Source organism: Melanotaenia boesemani, chromosome 21, assembly GCF_017639745.1.
Source record: "Melanotaenia boesemani isolate fMelBoe1 chromosome 21, fMelBoe1.pri, whole genome shotgun sequence".
In the NCBI taxonomy this organism is placed as follows: domain Eukaryota; kingdom Metazoa; phylum Chordata; class Actinopteri; order Atheriniformes; family Melanotaeniidae; genus Melanotaenia; species Melanotaenia boesemani.
In genome coordinates, this window is record NC_055702.1 from 7340763 (window position 1) to 7355654 (window position 14892).

A 14892-nucleotide genomic window follows, 5' to 3' on the forward strand; every position below is an offset into this window, starting at 1 on the left:
AAACATTGAGGCTTCTTCTTTTCTCTTTTTTCCTTTTGTGGGTTGTGTAACACTGCCTCCATGGTTTTATGAAGTACTACTTTGTTTGCTCTGTCAGGCTATGCATCTGCAAGGGCCTCAAAAACTGCCCAAATTATGCACTTAAAGGACTCCGTATCAGCTGTGTATATCAGCTATCATGAAAGGCTCCGTATCAGCTTCAGCGTAGAGCATAAATGGGCCTTAAGGGAGACTGGTGTGATTGCATCATCGGGTCACAAAAAAAGGTGCATCTAGGCTGTAAACATGATCTGGAGTTATTCACTTTGGGAACTATTTTGAAGAGCCTTGGGTTCAAACTCTCTCAATGCTCGTTTTGTGTGGACAAAACGTCCAAATAATAAACAGTTGTACCAGAATCACCTTAACTTGTCTCTGTGTGGATAGAGTCTTAGTTTATTCCCCAGTGAAAATTCCTCCCCGATTCTCTAAACTGAGAGTGCTCAGGCTGCTGTCTGCTGCAGGTAAAACACTGACTTCGTAAATGCACAATACACAACCAAATGCAATGCAAAAGATTTGGTGTGTTGTCCAAGGACGCTTCAAAACTAGATCAAAACACCAAATTGGCAACTGTTGGACAGCCCAGCTCCACCACCTGAATTACAGCTGCTGCACATCCTGTTGGAGTGTGCTGCAAGCCAAATTAACTGACAGCAATTTGGTTGTAGCTGGACAGATCTGATGCAAACTATCCTCATATACCAGCTACATTTTGTCACCTGTCAATGCAGAGCTGCAGAGGGAGGGAATAATGTATTGGAGATCTATGTTGTCTAATACCTGCTGCTGTTAGCTTCCTACTGTTTAAATTGAGTAATACATATTATTCAGACAAACTAGGAAAGTTGACTGTTTGTGGTGCTTTGGTGAAAATTTCTGTCTATGGACAATCTTTGTGCCCCAAGGAAAGGCTTCTGCTAATAAGGATGAAATTACAGCACTTACCATGATTTCATATTGAGATAGAGGATATCAATCTTTCTGGGGTAAGTATTTTTAAAGGCTGTCGTACAGGTTTGTCACCATTATGTGTGGAAATTCATAGAAAGTCAATATTATTTTGCTGTTGTCTCACAAAGTGTGATGGAGTGTGACCTAATCTGTTAGATGCCAAAACAATATCTCAATCTGATTTAAATATAAACCATGATTATCAGGCAAATAAGGAGTACAGGGAAAAAAAGAGATGCTCTGAGACCTCCAAGAATTTAATTTCACTTTCCATCCAGACTGGAGTCACCAGCTGATTTTAAATGACTCAATCTCAATGCAAATCTGCACTTCTGCCAATGTTGATCACCCGTCGATATCACCCTTTTAAGACTGACCTTCCCTCGTCATGGCATGACTCTGTTTGCCCCTTTAAGCTGCCTGTCAAATATTGAACCATTTTTCCTCCTGAAGCTCTGGTCTGATTGTTTGAGAAGGATTGAGGAGCCGCAGTCATACAAATGGGATGCTCTGGGAGGATTTATGTAAAACTAAATGGTCTTTGTTCCGCAGGATAGATGATGGACATTTCAGTGTCATATGTCACAGACAAAGATGAAAAACTATTATTTAAATCAGGTTTGGATTCATCATTAAAATGACACGATTCCTGGCATCCTTCAGTGTATCTATGCATATATTGCAGCAGCACTTCTAAACGGCCAGCAGGTGTAGCAGTGAGGTCTGTGAATAAAGAGACAGGATGTAGAAGGAGAGCGGAGGGATGGCTGGAAGTGGCACTAGGTGGGATTAATTGAACTGTCTTATAAACCCTCCTTCTCTCCAGTGGAGTGGCACATTTAACTCTGTTTCTGACCTTCTTAAATCATAGCTTATGTATAACCCTGGAAACAGAGTATTGGCTTTATCTTTACATCACAAGGAGGAAATTCCTAGGCAGCTCGTTTCTCCTCCAGAATGTCTCTCACCCTTCTTCTTAGCAAGCCTTTGTGAGCTTTCCGTTGCATACTGCAGCTCATCCACAAAAGTGGATATATGTGTTGTGTTGTTGCTCACAGCAGCAACCAAACAAGAGCAGAGGGAGTTAAAGTAGCACATTCACAACATATTAAAATCAGAGCTCTGATGCTGTTGTCATTGTAATATCTGCAGGGAAAATTGCTTTTTCATAAATCACTTACAAACCGTGCTGTCTGCCACTGAAGAAATTACAAATAAGACATGCAGTAGGACTTTGAAAAAGCTGTGGTTTAGCAGCTCTGAAAGAGAGCAGAAAAATGGGAATTCATCCCATTATTTTGGTCTTATTTAGACATCCTCTAAAAAAAACAGGGAAAAATAAAAAGGCCATGAAATATGTTCACCTTTATCTGAGTCTCTCTGATTCTAATAAAGATTGACACTCGATTTCAGTTGTTTCCTTTGAAATGATTTGAGAAAGAAGGCAGAAGAGGTCTACACCGGTGCCAACTGGGCCTAGTTGTTGTAATGAAACTTCGTGACAGTTGGTCTGAGTAGGAGTACTTTTGTTTTCCCTCAGGGCCATACCACCACCAAAACACACAATAACGATGTGGAATTATCATAGACTGTATATGGATTACCTACAGTATGTGTACTTGAAGAAGCACATAAAACTCTAGGGGAAAAACCTGTATGGACCCACAATTTATTGGTCCTTGTCTAACATTCCTGGAAGATGTCAGATAAGCAGCATCAAAGAGGGATGTCTCAGATTGAATCTGTTACAGTTGAGAGTAAAGCATGCCGGGTTTCTCCAAGTCTGAACGTCTCTGTTGAGGTACAGGGAAAAAGCTTTAGAAGGGATTAAAAGTTTTTGATTATGTTTGCTCACCTCTGTGTTTAGAAGGAAGGCAGCTTCACACAGCTTTGAAATTCATCCCGCTGACTTGTTACAGAACCCTTTAATTTGTAAATCCTAAAACTTTCGTCTTTCTTTGTCATAAATATTAGATTTTTTTACATTAATATTTAAGATGAGATATACAATAAACATTTTAACTGTTGCTGTGTAAAGAGGATAAAACTGCTAAAAGCTGTTCTTTTGTTTAGTGTTTAACCAAAATGTACTGCATTTCTTTCATATACCAGTGCTTTTAAAGGAGAAGGACATATTGTGCATGACAGTGTGATTAATTGTGATTAATTGCAAAAAATTCATGCAATAAATCACAATTAAAAATGTTAATCATTGCCCAGCAAGGTAAAGAATCATGATAGTCCTGGCAGGATACAGATTTAAAGTAATGTTAATAAAAAGAAAGCAATATAAATTATAGTAAATAGTATACATATATAGTATAATTATATTTACATAGTTAGTAATTGTAAGCTTTATTAATCTTTGATCTGTACACAGTCCATTTCAATTTAATTAATGGTGCCAATTCAGAAAAAAAATATCACAATATCAAAAAGATATAATCCAGTTAATTCCAAATATAACCCAATTAAATCAAATTAATTATTTTCTACATTATGCCAATTTATTATAAGAGTGTTCATATCCATTAAAGTTGCTTGGCTAAGACCAAAGGACTGCACTGAAACTTCTTTTTAATTAAGTCCCCTGTTCTGACCATCCATGTGCCAGTGGGCTCACTGGAGAGGAAAACTCTTATGACTGTATGATAGTAGAAAAAATGTGTTGGATCTCATTAGGAGGTTCCACTGTGCAATATTAGAGGAGTGTCTAAAATGTAATCCAGTAGGACTGTAGAAAATCTAAAAATCCATTATTAGCACAAAATTAACACCTGCAATGTGAAGTTCACAACACCACAAACACAATGTTAAATAAGGGCAGTAATAGTGTGCAGCCATATTGAGTGTTCATCGCTATAGTTTCCTTAGCGAAGAATCATGTGGTAATAGTTGTTTTTATGAACTTTGAACAAGTATTTACTTAAAGCATTTATATCTAAAACAAAATGTTGAGAGGTCATTTTTCTTGCAGTCAGACATGTTGCAAAATTGTGTTTTTACAGTAGCCCAGAATGGACAAACTAAAGCAAGTCGTAAATTGGCCTTTTGTGTTTTGAAAGTGCTCAGGGTGGAAGAGAAATTTAGCTGATTGCAATCTGAAACTTTGCCAGTAGACGTCACTAAATCCTACAGATTGCTCCTATTTAAAAAAAAAAGTACTAACTTCATGAACAAAACATGAGGAATTATCTCAGATTTTTATTTTGCCATTTGCCAGACACACGTTGAGCATTGACACATTCAAGAAAGACACAATAGATAAATTGAGATAATATTTCAAAACATGCACGTTTCTATCACAGTCCATCCATCTCCTGTTTATTGACGACTGAGGCTCCTGGACTGTATTGCATCTAAAGCCTTGTAGAAATGTGGAATATCTTCTATTAATGTTGTAAAATATACTTTGAGACAAGTATTTAATCATGTTCTACATGTCCCAAAAACGTACAAGAGAAAGATGAAGTCTTTAATTTTGTCCACAAGAGAATTGAAAACTTTTCTGTGACTGATCAGGTGTGTAGTAATCCAGATGTCATAGCTAACCTGGCAGCACAGATTGCCAAGGCATTAATCTGGATTAATAGATAATCTATTACAGGGCGGGAGTAAAACTTTTTTTACCAGCCGCCTTAAGTAGTTTCTGCATCGACTTGTGCTACTCTTACCTTGTGCCAGGTTGTGACACTTTCCCTTATTGATATCAGAGTGATTTATGGAGCTGTGCTCCCCTGACCACCATCAGACTGGAGAGTATGATTCATCCCTGTCTGACGCTGCAGGGTGACTACTGTTGGAAAGATAAGGAAGAAGGCGCTGACTGACTTCTTTTTGAGCGAATACTTATTGTTGACTTCAGAGACAGACCTTTGCAGGATGTTTTTTGTCTCATCACCCTTTACATCTCATTCTTCCTGAAACTTAAAAGTAAACAAAGAAAAACCAATCAACAATGCAGCTGTTTAAAGCTAAATATTTAGAAAGTTTCATTTTCTGTGCCAGTGTTCTTATTTTATTAAAGGCTGACATTGATGATTCCCAGTCAGACAGACGTCTGTAATCTGGGCTGTAATCGCCTGAAGGAACTTGTGTTCCTCAGGGCAGTGGCCATTTGTCTTCAGTCTGTGAATGCTTCTCTGTGCTTTAGCTCTGAAATGATTTCCACTCTAGCCACAGCAAAAATCGAGTCATATTTCTTTTATGGATGATTCCTAATCACCTACTTTAAAACAGATTCTTATTTCATCTTTAGGGAAAAAAGAGATTTTACTCAAAAATTTGTTTGATCATTCACATTTCTAAAAGGTTTAGTTTCACAGAACCAGCAATGTTGAAGGAAATTCAATTTTCTCCATTTTAATTTCAACCTGCCCTCTTCTTTGTGTAACATCTGTGTTAAAGGTAATCACAATGACAGCGCTCCCCAGGGAAATGTGTGTCCCATCTAATTCTATGATTGTGTCTGTGTGGTTTCCTCGGAGATGAGTTTTGATTCGGAGGCTGGGGTAACATGAGATAAATCCTATTGGATGTCCTGCGACACTGGCCTTTGTCATCACTAGCCCCATTAAAGGATACTTTATTGATTGAAAGAAAGCTTTGTAATTAATGGAGGGTCACAGCAGATCTCAGTCCAGGCTCTAGGGGGACGCTAGCACCTGCTGCTAGCTGGATTTCTTTTATGTTTAAAAACTTAGATGGGGCTTAGCGATTAAAAATTAAATTTATTCAACATGAAGGTCGCAGTTTGAGAGACTTAATCCTCTAATAATGATAACTTTGGTCTCTCAACATTATGCCATGACGAAGCAATTCTTTAAACAAGGCTTACCACTAAGCCCACATGTTTAATGAGTAATGCTAGTAATTCAGTGCCAGGCTTTAAGCCCTTCACGCAGGTATCTCTCTAGCTCAAAAGGCACATTTGAGACCCATTTTGAGAATGTTAAAGCTGACGTTTTGAGCCATGCTTACAAATAAACCAACCTGTTTTTTTATTTTTCACAAAAGCAAACCAAGTGTGCTGTTTTGGGTGATCAGAGCAGTTGAAATCTGCCCATGCAAAGCTGGTGAATGTGCCTTTAAGGGGCATTTAACACGCAGGAGGAGCATTATGCCCAAGCTGTGGAAGATCCTGAGATGGGCTGCATCCGCTTACGCACATTATCTGTGAGAGCATGCTGATTCTTGGCTTCCCTTTACAAAGGCCGGTACACAGGGTCAGAGAGAGTGGGAATGGGAGAGGTGAATGCTTACACCCTCAGATGAAACATTAGATCATCTGTGTATATGGCTGCATTTTTCTGTGTGCCTGTCTCTCCGGCAGCTTGCGAATCATCCATGTGTGGCTTTTTGCCTACTCAGAGTCCCGTCCTAAGATTTCAAACATCGATTGCCTCTTCTAGAAACAGACAACAATATCTCTTCCCTATTTTCTGCTCTGGCAGCGAGTATACTGCTCATGGCTCGCCTGTTTTACTCACTGTTTAACATATAGAAACTCATTCACTGGGCTAGATGTTTGGTATTTCAGCTGTTGCTTTTTCATTGTTAAGAGCCCTCTGGATTTTCACTGCATCATGTTTTTCTTTCTTTCTTTCTTTTTTCTTAACATTTTGAGTTCGTGTTATCACAGCTTGCCTTCTGGCTTGTAAGCTACCCAACCAGTCGTGACCAGTTTGCGCCTCATATTTTATGCTGAGGTGAAGTAGAGGTGAATTGTATGAACATTTGCATAGATGACCCTGCATGGCCTCAGCTGCAACCCTGGATGCATGCAAATAAATATGACCTGAAAGCTCATGTTCCAAACCAACAATGATGCTTATAGTCCACAGGAATGAGCTTTCTGTGCAAACCGCCCATCATCAATAGACTGATGATCATTAGAGAAATTTACTTAATTTACAATACTGAGTCACCCTTTTTTATTTCTGGTTTGTTTCTAAGGAGTCAGAATTTTTTGTAGCTTTTTAAAAGTGGTCTTGAATAATAGCTCTGCATGCTTCCTAAAGGTCTTTCAAAGTTTTTCTTTTACTTCAAATGGACATATGAATCATTCTAGCATACAAAATCAAATCAAATCAAACTTTATTTATAAAGTTTTCATGCAAAAGGCAATATAAAGTGCTTTACAAGATTAAGAAATTTAAGCACAATTCAATTCATGCTTTTTAAAAACAAAACAAGCCTTTACACATCAAAACTGAATTACCTCAAAATTAAAAACTCTCATTATGATCACGCAGTCCCCTGCCCCCAACTCTTTAACTTCTGTCTCCAAGCTGAAAGCAGGTATAAAATATTAAAAATAATAAATACATACCGGGCTTGATGCTGCTGGGAGGAAACGATATTATGAGGATCTATCCACACTAGGAGCCAGTCCACCAATGTCCTACCTGGGCCACCGCCGCAGTAGCCACCCCGATCAGGGCAGACCGGGGCCCACACCACAGCCATAAGGCTGCAGTGCAGGGCCCTGGCCAACCAGACAAGGGCAATCAACGCAGCAACAACCTCCAGACTGAGCAGGTAAAATCCCCGATGTGGAGGATCCCCGTGAGGAAAACACTGGAGTTAAAACAAAAATTAAATTACCTTAAGAAACAGTAAGAACAGCTAAGAATGAATAAGTAAATAGGTAAATAAATAAATAAATAAGAAGCAATACAATTGAGTAAAATCAAAAGAAATTAATGTGAAATAAAATGATGTAAAATAAATTAAGATCAAATAAAATTTTGTTAAAAGCTAAGCTAAAAAGGTAGGTCTTAAGCCTCTTTTTAAAAACAACGGTCTGTGCAGCCCTGAGGTTCCCTGGCAGGCTGTTCCACAGTCGAGGGCCATAACAATGGAAGGAGGCCTCGCCGTATGTCTTGGTCCCAAAAGACAACTAACTCAAAGTATGAACTAGTGCTGTGTCTACATATAATAGTCAACTTGGCAAAGAAGCAGTTTAAACATCTTTAGGCACTTTGCTATTAGCAGCCTGTCATAAAGTTGCATAATTTGTTCCCACTCTTTTAGCTGCATCTTCAACAATGTCAAAGATGGCACAGTTTTACAAGCACTGAATAATATTTTTGCACCAACAAGGTGTATCCAGAAAGTTGTTGGTTCATCTTAATGGAGAACAGAAAAAAGGCAGCCAATTTTCAAAGAAGAGCATTGAAAAGTATAAAAAAAAGCTTGGAGAATTACTCCTGAAGACTACTAAAAGAAAGCTTGTCTAAGAGGATTCAGGCTATGTTGAAGCATGAAAGTGCACCAAATACTGACTTTCAAGCTTTTAGGAAACACATAAATTCTGTTTTTGACTTCTGTTCTCTATTTCTATTCAGCAAATATTCTGCTCAGTTTCAGTAAAATGCTGCCTCTATTTCCAGTAACTTTGGCAAGAAATGAGGGGTAGGTCCAGACTTTTGGACAGTATACACCTTCAGCTTATACTGCAGCCTGGTGCGACTAACACTTTTCATCTATGCCTCTGCTTGATGTGACCACTTGTATCACTATACTGCATCATAATGAATTTATGTGAAGCAAAATATATTTTAAGCGTTGTCTTGCTGAAATAAGACAACCGTAGTGTGTTTTAAGCTTCAAGCAAAGTGTGTTTTAAGTGTTGCTGAAACAAAGCAAAGTGTGTTTTATGCATTGTCTTAATGAAAAAGTTGAGCAAAGTGTTTTAAGCATATTGCTGAAATAAGCAGGCCATTGCTCTCTGTGTATTGGTCTTCGCAATAATGAGGATATACTTAAATTCTTTGCAGTTCATACATTTAATGATATTCTTTCTTTGTTGAACCACCTGTCTTTGCAGTGGTGAATGCACATTTGGTATCCAGTCATGGTACTGAGCATATCAAAGCTTGAACATTTGTTATGTTGGTTTTGTCATATCTTTAGTAGATTATAATAATAGAAGTAAATGATATCCAAGTCATAGCATGCAGTTTTATGTGTTGTGTGCTTTGCATACTTTTTTGAAGTCTTGTTGTTCCCAGTCAAGGGATTTGCAAATTTAATATGGAATTCAATGGTGATGCAAAATAAATTAGGAGATTATTCTTGAGAAGGGGAAGTAGTAAATAAAAGGTGTGACGATTTTACTATTTTATCATCAAGAAATTATTTATTATACTCATACAGTTTCTATTGTACGAGTGAGTTATAAATATAAATGCAAATTAACGTTTGGCACTGCAGGATGATATTTCTTCAGCAAACACAGAAAATGCTGCAATATTATATGGTTCTAAAATCACATTTTCTGCCCTTTGGGGAATTTAGCCGGCAGAATTAAAGCTGCATCTCTTTCTTCAAGGTTATATTTGTCTATAAAGGTTGACTGAACTTCTCAGTTTTTATCCAAGACAGTCATCTAAGGTGTTAATAATATGTTTACATGTGAGGATGGCTGCATCAGAATCTTAATATAAAAAAGAAAATAAACATGTTCTTTGAGAAGAAACTGATTCATATTGTAGTTTTTCTCAGCACATTGTTACAGAGCATGGCTGCATGGAAAATAGAATGAAGAATGTAACTTACATACCTCTTATTTATTATTTTTCTTTTGCCATTGCAGCTATTACAAGAGATGCTGCCAAACAGAATTTTGCTGTGTTCTTGTACAATAACAATAAAGTTTCTAAATACATTGATTTGAGCAAAGTCTGTTTTCTTATTAGCTCTGTGATACCAATTAAACATGTAGATTCAAGCTAAAAAACAGAAAGCTCATAATCCCTTAAACTAGCATTGCTTTCCTTTCTGTGTGCGTGATATTATCTGATATTATGGACTTTAGAGTGATCACATTGCTGTCAACTTTATTTAAATCTAATCAGCATTCTAATACGGATCAGCCACATGCCTCATTTATTCATCTGCCATGATGATGAGTTAATTCACACACCAAGAAATTACAATTCTACCTCCAAATGTAGCACAGATCTCAAGTAAGTTATGTCTATTCAGGTCTTTGGAAAACTGTCAGCTTCAGGCAAGGTTACACATTGCCAGTTTCTTTCTTTTGTGTTACTTTAAAATCAATCTTTTGAAAGAAATAATAATGACAGTTACAAAACATGTATAGAAAGTGGAAGTCATGTAGAAATCTGAAGAGATATGAGGCCCCATCTTCATAGCAACTTCTATTTGTTTCTGACATTTTTGCTGACGCTTTCAATCAACTCTTTTACCAGTTCTGTCTCTTCTTTTTTTACTTTACACTTGAATGAAATTCGAAAGCGGTAGCTGACAGGACTGAGCTGAGTTTGCAGTCTTGTTGAGACTGCAACATGTTTGAAAGCTCAGCCAGATGGAATGAGTAAAGCAAATACGTTTTGCAAGAATTTGGCCAGGTTTGTTTTTTTTTCCTGGGGACTCAAGGGTTCTGCCATATTATCTGCAATACATAATGCCTGATGCTTCTAACTCTACAAGCAACTTTGAGCCATTTTGCATGTATCACAACAGATATGTGCAAACGGCATCACAATTTTAGTAGAGGTATAATGCTGAATTGCATGAGTTGCATCCCACCAGTAGCAGTGATATCATGTGCTGGCTTATTGTCATCTGTGTGTCCCCAGTGTTCCTCAGGCTGTTAGTAATATTACGATCCTGGAAGCCTTTGTAACCCCCCTTCCCCAGCCTCCTTTCCCCCTCTTTCCAGGTCAATAGGGGATTGTGGAGGTGGTGGGGAGGAAAGGCTTTTTGAGAGCTTTTTCATGTCCTCCTTTATTTATTTATTTATTTATTTTCTGTTTGGGTTCACAGACGGCTCCTCAGCTGGAGCCCATCTGTGGGGCTTTGCTGAGTCACCTCAGTCTAATGGAGAACATCTGCTGCCATGCTTTCTACTAGTAAGGACTCGCATCAGAGATACGTATGTCTGCCTATTCCTGGGGGTTATGAGGGTCAGAGAGTGAGGAAATTAGCTCGATTGAGCAAAGCTACAGCAACAAAATAAAGACAGTTTAATTTTAATTCAGGCGTATATCTGTGTGTAGGACAGATATTTTAATCTTTTATTAGGTTTGGGCACAGGCTTTGTTCATTCTGCTCTTCATGTCCTGCTTAACTAAGACAATAAAAAACATGCTAACTATGGAGAGAAATAAGTCATTAGTATCTCTTGATTTTATAGGGAAATTTTCTTTTTGTTGGGCCTTTTACATTGCATGTTTTTACTTATTTTCTATTTTCCATTGTACATGTGACGGCATGAATATCTCTCATATTTTTATGCTGATGTAAACAAACCCAATAGCTCAAGTTGTTATTCTCACTCTGAAAAGATGTCAAACATTTACATGCCAAGATGCAATTGCATATGATGCAATAAATGCTCTACGCTTAGACAGAATTAAGATTCTGTCTTAGTTTTAGGATGTCCTTTGCCTGTTCTTTTTTCTCCATCATATACCACCCTGTTCTCAATGGCTGTGAAAAGTCTGGGTTGCTGGCAGGACAGTTGGGCACCAGCACATCTTTTTGCTGCAAAGTCAGGCTGCTGTATTCAAGTAAAGTGTGTTTAAAGCATTGTCTTTCTGAACTAAGCAAGCCTGTGCCTGCGTTAATGATGAAATACTCAAATTATTTGCCATATATGCTTATAAAGATTCTTCTTTAATTGTTGAACCACTTGTTTTTGCAGTCCTTTACATATTTTTTTATACATGTGCTTGTGTTTCTATAGAAGAGACTGAAAATGAGACGATAGAACATATTCTTCATATTTATTTGACACATTCAGTAGAATATTCTCAGTAGATTATAATAGGTGTAAATAATTACATAAAGCATAACGTAATTAATTATAATTTAATGCAGCCATGACGGTCAGCTGATCCTGCACAAGTCCAGGGGATACTAGAACTTCAAATTAGCATCATTAAGACCTTGAGCTTGTAAATAAATGTTCACAGATAATTCCCCTTTTTTTTATTTTTTTATTTATTTATTTTTAAATCAAGCTTTATAACCCTGTGTAATAAATTATCAGAGAAATTTGAGTTTGTGAATGTGTAGAAAGATTTGCATTTGAAAAAGAAGGTGGAAAGTGAGTATTAATAGAAAAATAACCAAGATAAATGCTACTGCTAAGAAAAAAGAGTGTTTTATTACCAACTGTTCACAGATACAATCGAAAAATCATACTAAGTTCTCATACTGTGTTTGATTTAAAAATGAGGAGTTTGAATTTTCTTAGCCTGTCTTTATGCCTCAAACTGGTTACTTGGGAAGCTCAGTCTCAAATTAAACTGTCCAATTAGAGGGCAGATGGTATTGCTGCATTTCTTTAGTCCTTATTATATTATAGGAGCTCATTTTGTGGTCCTTTTCCCCTTTTTCCTATAATGCCAGTTTTGTTGGAGGATAAACATTTATAATTTATAACCTAGTTTAGTCATTTTCTTTACATCTCCCTACTCAACTGCATCTAGTGGTCAAATCATCTGCCCCTTGTTTAAAAACAAAGTGTTGTAAAACCGCTTCCTTCTATTCTTCTCTAATTACAAGGAAGCGTTTGATCTCGTACTTTGATGACAAAGATAAGATTGAGCATTTATGAATAAGATTTTCCCCACTTAAGTTTTCAGATGCAGAGTGCCCATTAACTCCTTTTGAAGGCTCCCTGTTTTTTCTCCTATCTTGAGGATTAGTGCTGCACTGATATCCCTGATAATGCTTTTACCAATAAATTGTATCTCTAACAGTACAGATTAGACCTACTAGCTGACAGCTAATTATACTACAATTTGTGTTTCCTTTCCTTTCTCCAACAGATTTTTCTGTAGTCGGGCGTCTGCTGCAGTCATGTTCAGGAACAGCTTGAAGATGCTGCTGACGGGGGGGAAAGCCAACCGCAAGAGTCGCAGCAGTGGTGAGTCTGTCTTGTGATGCCAGCCACAAACAATGACGCATCTGCCTGTCAGCGGCATTCAGGAGGTGTTGGTTTGGTTTTTTTTTTAGGAATCAGGCTCATGCAACTCAGAAGACAGAATGTAGTTTTAAAACAATAAAGTTTTAAGTGGTTTTGATACAATGGGACAGTTTACAGGTAATGAAAGAAATTCATACTTGCATGACCACCATCCTCTTAAAACGATACCAGTGCTTTTTGGTACACTTGTGTACAGCTTGTAGAATCTCTGACCGACTTATTGATGATTATATTTGGCTCCTCTTAATCTTGCATCATGAATGCACTAATACAATTAAATATCGTAATCCTGTAAGGTTTTACACGTTGATCTAAATGCAAACAAACTCCTGAGTCCTACAGCTTTAACTGACTTCCCTGCTGTTTGCTGAACTTAGCAGCAGGTTTTCCCTGGAATTGTAAGTTTGCCATGTCATGTCATGCCATGCAACACAGTGAGGATTTTGGTTTCTGTTATTCTCAACAGGGGGTTTCTTTGATCATTTAACCGTGTGCAGGCATAACACGATGATTCCACTTTCTACCTGCTCTCCTGACATCAGTTCAGTAGTTTTGTGTCTCCTTCTTGGTGTTGCTTTATTTATTGCAGTTTATTATTTTTCCCATCCTTTATTCATGTATTTTTCATTCATTCAACAGAAACATTGCTAAATACTCATTTTCGGTGGACTTGGGATGTATTGGATCATTTAGTTAGGACATTTTACATCTTGCTGCTGGGGCAGGATAAAAACTATTGCTCTCTTGACAGCTTTTTATGGATCAGGTTTTTATTATTGTATTAAAAAATAGGCCTTTTGGATCCCAAAAATTTTAAATTTAAACCGTTTGAATGATATAATGCTTAAATTATTCCACTAAATTTCTTCTCATTTCAATTCTAATTGAGGAATTTATTAAATAAATCTGACATTTATTATTAGGTCCATCTTTCTAGTACCAGACTGGACAGTCTTTTTACTTCAGAGCTGCCTTAATTCTTCGTGGCATAGATTTAACAAGGTAATGGTAATATTTTTCAGAAATTTTTCTCTATATTGACATGACAGCATCACACAGTTGCTGCAGTTGCATCCATGATGAGAATCTCCCGTTCCATCACATCCCAAAGCTGCTCTACTGGATTGAGACCTGGTGACTGTGGAGGCCATTGGACTCCAGTGAACTCATGGTCATGTTCAAGAAACCAGTTGGAGATGATTTGAGCTTTTGTGACATGCATTATTTTGCTGGAGGTAGCCATCAGAAGATGATACACTGTGGTCGTAAAGGGATGGACATGGTCTGCAACAATACTAAGATATATTGTGGGGCCTAAATAATGATTAAAGGCTTGAAGTGTGCCAAGAAAATATACTATTACATATACCATTACACCAGCACCACTGATAAAATGCAGGATGGATCCAATCTTTCATGTTGTTTCCACCAAATTCTGACCCTGCCGTCTGTATGTGGAGCTGAAATGGAGACTCATCAGATCAGGCAACAGTTCTCCATCTTCTATTGTCCAGTGTTGGTGAGTCTGTGTGAGTTGTAGCCTAAGCTTCCTGTTCTTAACTGACAGGAGGCACCCGGTGTGGTCTTCTGCTGCTGTAGCCCATCCGCTTCAAGGCTGGACGTGTTGTGTGTTCAGAGATGCTATTCTGCATACTTTGGTTGGAACCAGTGCTTATTAAAGTTGAAATGACTTTCTATCACCTCCAACCAGTCTGCCCATTTGTATCTGACAACAACAAGGCATTACTGTGCGGCTCACTGGATATTTTCTCTTCTGCAGACCATTCTTGATAAACCCTGGAAATGGCAGTGTGTGAAAATTCCAGTAGATAAGCAGTTTCTGAAATACTCAGACCAGCCCGTGTGGCACCAACAACCATGCCACATTCAAAGTCACTTAATTTCCCGTTCTTCCTCATTCTGATGCTCAGTTT

General features: G+C 37.7%; 1 protein-coding gene across 7 annotated transcripts in view; it reads left to right on the top strand.

Annotated features, from left to right (window-relative positions):
* Positions 1–14892, top strand: part of tanc2b (tetratricopeptide repeat, ankyrin repeat and coiled-coil containing 2b) — a 158329-nt gene that overhangs the window by 34286 nt on the left and 109151 nt on the right. For all 7 annotated transcript variants that reach the window (XM_041973144.1, XM_041973145.1, XM_041973147.1 and 4 more), the window contains exon 3: positions 12801–12898. In XM_041973144.1, coding sequence (XP_041829078.1) covers positions 12832–12898 — 67 coding nt within the window. In that variant the 5' untranslated portion in view covers positions 12801–12831. The remainder of the gene's footprint in view (positions 1–12800; positions 12899–14892) is intronic.